General features: G+C 47.3%; 1 protein-coding gene across 1 annotated transcript; it reads left to right on the top strand.

Annotated features, from left to right (window-relative positions):
* The first annotated feature begins 488 nt into the window (after window positions 1-488).
* Window positions 489-1,945, top strand: LOC123424759 (universal stress protein YxiE-like). The gene is made up of 4 exons (XM_045108436.1): window positions 489-1,131; window positions 1,229-1,326; window positions 1,444-1,562; window positions 1,652-1,945. Exons 1-4 carry the CDS (start codon window positions 726-728, stop codon window positions 1,737-1,739), a joined length of 711 nt encoding a protein of 236 aa, XP_044964371.1. The 5' UTR covers window positions 489-725; the 3' UTR covers window positions 1,740-1,945.
* Window positions 1,946-9,046: the final 7,101 nt, after the last annotated feature.

Here is a 9,046-nt window from a genome sequence, read left to right as displayed (position 1 = left end):
AAAAAGAAAATCACTGGCATTTTTTTAACATTATGTGACAATTTTCATTTCCAACCATGGCCAATCTTATAAAAGTTGTCATGACAATTCGAGCATTTAGATATTGCGGTCCTACATTAACATTATACAAGATTTAACAAGTCAGTCGATTGAGACTTAATGAAGTCTGGATCGATACTATACTTGTTAGATCTACATGGCTATCTATGTATTTTTAAATATTTTTTCTTCTCCTTGTTTATATGTTTTGTAACTTGACTGAGACTTCGTTAAGTTTGGATGGACTGAGATCTAGCCACACGGCCACACCCTATGCACAACAGAACCAAACATCTTTCTTCTCAAAAGACGAAGGTGCCGCTCTCAGATTATCTTGTACCTCAACATGCATCTCGAGTCGAGTGCATCACGAATCAGCACGCACCGGCGGAAAAGAAACGACCACCATGCCCCGAACCGTCGCCATCCACCGGCCAATAATGACAAGTGAAAAGCAACAAAGCACAACGGAAGCTGGGGCAGCCATGGCGACCACCGTCATAACAAGCTCCCGCGCCGGTAGCCGGTTTCGCAGCGTACGTGCCACTCTCACACCCACAATGCCGACTGACAGGTAAGCTATATATACGCCTGCCCGCGGACTTGAGCTACATCTGCAAACCACTTCAAACCAAGAAACCTCCTCTAGTCAGCTTTAATCCTCGCAACGTTCGATTGTTAATTATATGATGGCGGAGGCCAAGGCGGTGGCTCCTGCGGTGGGGGCGAGTCCGGCGGAGGAGGGGAGGAGCATGACGGTGGAGGCGAGTCCGGTGGAGGAGGGGAGGAGCGAGACGGTGGAGGCGAGTCCGGTGGAGGAGGGGAGGAGCATGACGGTGGAGGCGAGTCCGGTGGTGGAGGGGAGGAGCGAGACGGTGGCTGCTGCGGTGGAGGCGAGTCCGGTGGTGGAGGGGAGGAGCAAGACGGTGGTGCTGGTCGCCGTGGACGACAGCGAAGCAAGCTACCGCGCGCTCGAGTGGGCCGTGCGGCACGTGGCGGCGACGGCCGGCATGGCCGGCGCCGGAGCGGTGGAGCTCGTTGTCATCCACGCCAAGCCGCCCACTTCCACCGCCGTCAACATGGGCGGCCCCGGTGCGTTAGCCTCCTCTTTACCGCTTCATCGTTCCGTGTTCGTCCTCTGGACTGGACTGGAGCAAAGCTCTGACTGAATTCTGGGAATTTGTTTCAGGCGTGGCCGGCGACGTGGTGGGGTTGGTGGAGGCCGACCTGCGCAAGAAGGCCGAGGGCGTCGTCGACAAGGCGCGCAGCCTCTGCGCCGCCAACTCGGTAATAACATAACATCCACCACCAAACTCTCCGCTCGTCGCATTCCTCCATGGACAGATGTGGAGAAGACATCAGTGACAGAGACGATGACACATTGCTGCTTATATGAAACCGCAGGTGCAGGGCGTGGTGGATGTGGTCGACGGGGAGCCGAAGCACGTCCTGTGCGACGCCGTCGAGAAGCACCACGCCGATCTGCTCGTCGTCGGGAGCCAGGGCTACGGCGCCATCAGGAGGTCCGTGGTTTTCTCCTCCAATGTACGCTTTCACCGCGAGTCTGAAACTAATGGTGACTGTCTCTTGTCTGAACTCCTCTTTCTCGCAGGGCATTGCTCGGGAGCGTGAGCGACTACTGCGCCCACCACGCGGACTGCTCCGTGATGATAGTCAAGCAGCCCAAGTCCAAGAACTGATCGCCATTTCCGCTGTTGGATCGATCGTGCCCAGTTCCACTGTTGGAGTTGTGCTGTTTGTGTGCCTACACAATGTATCCCTACTTAATGATTTCTACTCCCAACGTGTGTACTCTCTTTTTTATTTACTCTGCATATTAGCAGTTGAGCTTTGTAAACTTTGATAAAATTTATACTTGAAGAAAATCAACATCCACTATGCTCAACTAGCACATCATTCATCATTGAAATACAGTTTCACATTATTCATCTTTGTAAACGTTTGTATTGTCTTTTATAAACTTAGTCAAACTTTATATTGTTTGACTTATGCCACTGATAATATGCATAGTGAATAAAACGAAAAGAATGCTATCAGTGTCATACATGATGCTTTGGGTGTTCATCCTCAGATATCATCATCAGTTGGTCCTTCTTCGATAGACTTACCATTCAATGATCCCTCTTCTTTGTTGCATTTTGAAGTGTTTAGGGGATCTGCTTTGTCCGTGTAATGGGTTATCAGCTAGTACAGTCGCTCGTGAGCACTACATTGAATCATGGGAATTGTTATTTAGCGACAGATCTAATGCAGGGACAAAGCTAGAAAAAAACTGTAGTGGGACCATCTCTATGGCAGTGGGATCATGTGTTGGGAACGTTGTATGGAAAACAAAAAAATCCTACGCACGCGAAGACCTATCATGCTGATGATCATCTACGAGAGGAAGATCGGATCTACATACCCTTGTAGATCGCTAAGCGAGAAGCGTTAAGAAAAAACACACGGTTGATGTAGTGGAACATCTTCGCGATCCAAATCGCCGCCGTCCCACGATCCGTCCCGATCTAGTACCGAACGGACGGCACCTCCGCGTTTAGCACACGTACAGTTCGATGACGATCTCCGCCTTCTTGATCCAGCAAGAGAGACGAGGAAGTAGGTGAGTTCTCCGGTAGCGTGACGACGCGCCGGTGGTGGTGGTGATCTATTCCTGCAGGGCTTCGCCTAAGCACCGCAGAAATCCGATCTAGAGAAAGAAATACGAACTGAAGGAGAGGGTTGCACGTGGCTGAAAGTGTGTCTCAAAAAACGTCAAACCTCTAGTATATATAGGAGGAGGGAGGAGGCAACCTTGCCCACCAAGGGAAACCCCTTGGGGTCGGCCGAACCAAAGGAGGGAGGAGTCCTCCTCCAATCCCACTTGGATTAGGACTCCTTCCCAAATTGTCCACCTCTTTTGGATTTTCCACCTTTTTCCACATGGGCTTTCTTTGGTTGACTAGACAGCCCACTAAGAGCTATTGCGCCACCATCAAGTCCACGTTGCCCTCTTGGGAAGTGGTGGGCCCACTTGGTGGGCCCCTGACGTCAGCTGTGCTTTCCTGGCAATGGCTCCAGAAAAGGGCTGATCCTGCAATCTCTAGCGTTAGCTAAACGAATGCTTATGACAACGAACCATCTCCTGCAGCGGCACCAGAAGAATGCTGAAAGCACTCCCCGGCAATGAAACTAGAAGAATGTTGTTGATGGCCCACCAGCGCGTGGGTTCGCAGCAGTTTTCGAGGGTAGAGTATTCGACCCAATTTGTTGTTTTGCACGTCGGGAGGTCAGAGTATACTCTCAAGTATTAGCAGCTGAATTTGTCAGATTCAACCACACCTGAAAGATTAGTATCTGCAAGCACAGTAGTAACAGCAAAGTAGTATGATAACAACGGTGTCAGAAACGATCTGTTGACGACAGACTATTCCTAACAATTGTATCAATGGCGCCTTCGTTGCCGCGTCGACGGAAGTTGTCAATTCCCGTCAACGGTAGGTGAACCAACAGTGTAGCAGGTAGCAACAGTGTAACGAGCAATAGCAGTGGCAAGGAACAGCAGTAGTGACAGCAGTAGCAAGTAGAAACAGTAGCAAGCGACAGTAGTAGCAACAGTAGCAACAGAGCAAAACAAGTAACATCAATAGCAACAGTAGTAGTAGCAGTAGCAGAGCAAGACAAGTAACAGCAGTAGCAGCAGCAGAGCAAAACAAGTAACAACAGTAGCAACAATAGTAGCAGCACCAGCAGAGCAAGACAAGTAACAGCAGTAGTAGGACAAACTCGTAGCCAATGGGTCGGTGATTTGTTTGGATGATATTCATCATGCAACAGCTATAACACGGAGAGATATGTGGCTAGCTCCAGTTCGTCAATGTGATATAGGCATGCACTCCGTGTGTCGTCATACGTGCTTAGGGAAAAGAACTTGCATGACATCTATTGTCCATCCCTTCCGTGGCAGCGGGGTCCAAAAGGAAACTACGGGATATTAAGGTTCTCCTTTTAATAAAGAACCGGACCAACGCATTAGCACTTGGTGAACACATGAACTCCTCAAACTATGATCATCACCGGGAGTGGTTCCGGTTATTGTCACTCCAGGGTTGCCGGATCATAACACATAGTAGGTAACTACAACTTCCAAGATCGGATCTAAAACACACATATATTGGTGACAACATAATAACTTCAGATCTGAAATCATGGCACTCGGGCCCTAGTGACAAGCATTAAGCATGGCAAAGTAGTAGCAACATCAAATCTCAGAACATAGTGGATACTAGGGATCAATCCCCATCAAAACTAACTCGATTACATGATAGATCTCATCCTACTCATCACCGCCCAGCGAGCCTACGAATAGATTACTCACGAACGACGAAGAGCTTCATGGAATTGGAGAGGGAAGAAGGTTGATGATGACGATGGCGACGATTTCCCCTCTCCGGAGCCCAAGACAGACTCCAGATCTGCCCTCCAGATGAAGAACAGGTGGTGGCGGCGCCTCCGTATCGAAAACGCGACGAAAACTTCTCTCTTTATTTTTTCTGGGACGAAAGACAACTTATAGAGCTGGAGTTGGGGGCGGCAGGTGCCTGTGGGCCCCACAAGCCTGCTCACCGCCACCAGGGGGGTGGTGGCGGAGCAGGGGCTTGTGGCCCACTGGCCCACCCCCTGAGGTGGAACTTGGCGCATGTATTTTTGATATTTTCCAAAACTGCTCCCCGTAAATTTTCAGAACGTTTGGGGAACTTTGATTTCTGCACAAAAATAACATCAAGGCAATTCTGCTGAAAACAGCGTCAGTCCAGGTTAGTTCCATTCAAATCATGCAAATTATAGTCCAAAACAAGGGCAAAAGAGTTTGGAAAAGTAGATACGTTGGAGACGTATCAACTCCCCAAGCTTAAAACCTTGCTTGTCCTCAAGCAACTCAGTTGACAAACCGAGAGAGAAAGAAAAACTTTGACAAACTCTGTTTGATCTTGTTGTTGCAACTATGTCTAACTCATAACCAGAATTTCAGCAAGATCACAAGTTAACCACATAAGCAAATGACACAAAGGTCTCACGGTAAACTAATATCAATGGCATAATCAGCTAACGAGCAAATAATAATGAGTTTCAAATACCAACACTTCAATCAAGGCAAGCATGAAGCAATATGAATAGGTGGTATCTCGCTAGCTCTTTCTGAGGCCGCAAAACATAAATGCAGAGCACTTTTAAAGATCAAGGGCTGACTAAACATTGTAATTCATAAAAAGCAAAGCATAAAAATGACAGAGGTGCTCTCTAATTGGTGCTTATATAAGAGGAGGATGACTCGACAGGAAAGTAAATAGACAGGCCCTTCGCAGAGGGAAGCATTGATTTGCAGAGGTGCCAGAGCTCAAGCTTTGAAAACAGAGATAATAATTTTGGGTGGCATGCTTTCATTGTCAACGCAATGACCAAGAGTTCTCAATATCTTCCATGCTACTCATGCTATAGGCGGTTCCCAAACAGAAAAGTAAAGTTTTAACTCCCCACCACCAATCAATCACACTCCATGGCTAGCCGAATCCTTGGGTACCGTCCATACTAACATCAATCCGGGGGGAGTCTTGTTTTACAGTTATGTTTTCGATTTAGGCATGGAATTGGGCATCCCAAATACCGGCCCCTTTCTCATGAATGACTGTGAATAAACACATGTCGAGGATAACACTCCTAGCATGGAAGATACCAATAGCCCTCTATCACCACATGAGCGGTTCGGGCATGCAAAACAGATTTATTTCTTGAAGGTTTAGAGAGTGGCACATGCAAATTTACTTGGAACGGCAGGTAGATACCGCAAATAGGTAGGTATGGTGGACTCTCATGGAAAAACTTCTGGGTTTATGGAAGTGGATGCACAAGCAGCATTCCCGCTTAGTGTTGGAGAACGTCGCATGGGAAACAAAAATTTTCCTACGCGCACGAAGACCTATCATGGTGATGTCCATCTACGAGAGGGGATTTCCGATCTACGTACCCTTGTAGGTAGCACAGCAGAAGCGTTAGTGAACGCGGTTGATGTAGTGGAACATCCTCACGTCCCTCGATCCGCCCCGCGAACCGTCCCACGAACCGTCCTGCGATCCGTCTCACGATCTAGTGCCGAACGGACGGCACCTCCGCGTTCAGCACACGTACAGCTCGACGATGATCTCGGCCTTCTTGATCCAGCAAGAGAGACGGAGAGGTAGATGCGTTCTCCGGCAGCGTGACGGCGCTCCGGAGGTTGGTGGTGATCTGATCTCGGCAGGGCTCCGTCCGAGCTCCGCAGAAACGCGATCTAGAGGAAAAACCGTGGAGGTATGTGGTTCGGCTGCCTTTGAAAAGTTGTCTCAAATCAGCCCTAAAACCTCTGTATATATAGGTGGGAGGGGAGGGGCCTTGCCTTGAGGCTCAAGGAGCCCCAAGGGGGTCGGCCGAGCCAAGGGGGGAAGTCCTCCCCTTCCAAACCGAATCCAACTAGGTTTGGAAGGTGGAGTCCTTCTCTCCTTTCCCACCTCCCCTTTTTTTTCTCTTTGATTTCTTATCCTTTGGCGCATAGGACCTTCTTGGGCTGCCCCACCAGGCCACCAAGGGCTAGTGCGCCACCCGCAAGGCCTATGGGCTTCCCCGGGGTGGGTTGCCCCCCCCGGTGAACACCCGGAACCCATTCGTCATTCCCGATACATTCCCGGTAACTCCGAAAACCTTCCGGTAATCAAATGAGGTCATCCTATATATCAATCTTCGTTTCCGGACCATTCCGGAAACCCTCGTGACGTCCGTGATCTCATCCGGGACTCCGAACAACATTCGGTAACCAACCATATAACTCAAACACGCATAAAACAACATCGAACCTTAAGTGTGCAGACCCCGCGGGTTCGAGAACTATGCAGACATGACCCGAGTGACTCCTCGGTCAATATCCAATAGCGGGACCTGGATGCCCATATTGGATCCCACATATTCTACAAAGATCTTATCGTTTGAACCTCAGTGCCAAGGATTCATATAATCCCGTATGTCATTCCCTTTGTCCTTCGGTATGTTACTTGCCCGGGATTCGATCGTCAGTATCCGCATACCTATTTCAATCTCGTTTACTCGCAAGTCTCTTTACTCGTTCCGTAATACAAGATCCCACAACTTACACTAAGTCACATTGCTTGCAAGGCTTGTGTGTGATGTTGTAATACCGAGTGGGCCCCGAGATACCTCTCCGTCACACGGAGTGACAAATCCCAGTCTCGATCCATACTAACTCAAGGAACACCTTCGGATATACCTGTAGAGCATCTTTATAGTCACCCAGTTACGTTGCGACGTTTGATACACACAAAGCATTCCTCTAGTGTCAGTGAGTTTATATGATCTCATGGTCATAGGAACAAATACTTGACACGTAGAAAACAGTAGCAACAAAATGACACGATCAACATGCTACGCCTATTAGTTTGGGTCTAGTCCATCACGTGATTCTCCTAATGACGTGATCCAGTTATCAAGCAACAACACCTTGTTCATAATCAGAAGACCCTTACTATCTTTGATCAACTGGCCAGCCAACTAGAGGCTTGCTAGGGACAGTGTTTTGTCTATGTATCCACACATGTATATAAGTCTTCATTCAATAGAATTATAGCATGGATAATAAACGATTATCTTGATACAGGAATTATAATAATAACTATATTTATTATTGCCTCTAGGGCATAATTCCAACACTTAGTACAAGTGAAGGCTAGCAAAAGACTGGGAAGCGACCAACTAGAGAGCGACAACGGTCATCAAGATGCAATGAGTTTGACTAACATTAAATGCAAGCATGAACATGATATAAATCACCATGAACACGAACATCATAGAGGCTATGTTGATTTTGTTTCAACTACATGCATGAACATGCGCCAAGTCAAGCCACTTGAAACATTCAAAGGAGAATACCATCCTATCATACTACATCACAGTCATCTCAAAATCTATGTTGGCAATCAAGACAAACCATTATAAGCTCTCAGCTAAATAAGCATGGCATCAGAAACTATGATCTCTAAGTTTTTATTGCAAACATGGTTCTCTCACAACAAAGCTAAATCTGGGTCGACAAGCTAGTCATATTTACAAAAACAAAATAGATAGAGTTCATACCAGCTTTTCAGTCTCAGTCACTTCATCATATATCATCATTGTTGCCTTTCATTTGCACGATCAAACGATGAAAACGATAATAAGCGCATTGGACTAAGCTGAATCTGCAGGCAAACACAAAGGAGAAGACAAAATAATATGGCTCTTTGAAAGATAGACAGGTAAGCATGCAAAACCAATAAACATTGTAACCAATATCTTCTACCTTGACACAAAGAAAAAGAAAGCTATTTACACGGGAAAGCTCCCAACAAGCAAAGAAGAAAGAAAAATCTTTTTGGGTTTTCTCAAAAGGACACAAAACAAGAAAACAAGAAAACGAAAAGAAACTAGAATGGATAATACAGTGGCAAAAGTGTAAACACCGGCTAACAAAGCGAAAGCATAAGCATGAACGTAAAGTCGGTGAGAACACGTACTCCCCCAAGCTTAGGATTTTGGCCTAGCTTGGTCTACACCCATGGTGGGAAATAACCAACTCCAGGATACTCTGGAGCAGACTGTGGATGCCACTTCTGTGCGAGCTCCTCTGGCTCCCACTGATAAACTGGCGTCTGGTACTCGACTGGCGGCTCGGGCACGGGCGCCTGTGGTTGGGCCAAGCCCCAATATGTGTAGATGTCTGCGGGCATAATAGTGAACCTGCCTGCATGAAGATCAAACAAAGAAGGAGCATGCAAAGTAATAGTCTCTCGAGTACCGTGACTAAACACTAGGTTATAAATCATCCGTCTACTAGCATCTCTATCCAGAAAATCATGGCGAACCATGCTATCATAATCCAGATATCTCTCAGGGAGGAGCATCTCTCCTTCCTCTCCCAGTCTAA

Source organism: Hordeum vulgare, chromosome 2H, assembly GCF_904849725.1.
Source record: "Hordeum vulgare subsp. vulgare chromosome 2H, MorexV3_pseudomolecules_assembly, whole genome shotgun sequence".
Classification (NCBI taxonomy): domain Eukaryota; kingdom Viridiplantae; phylum Streptophyta; class Magnoliopsida; order Poales; family Poaceae; genus Hordeum; species Hordeum vulgare.
Note: the sequence above shows the minus strand (reverse complement) of the source record. Positions and strands in the feature narration are given on the sequence as shown.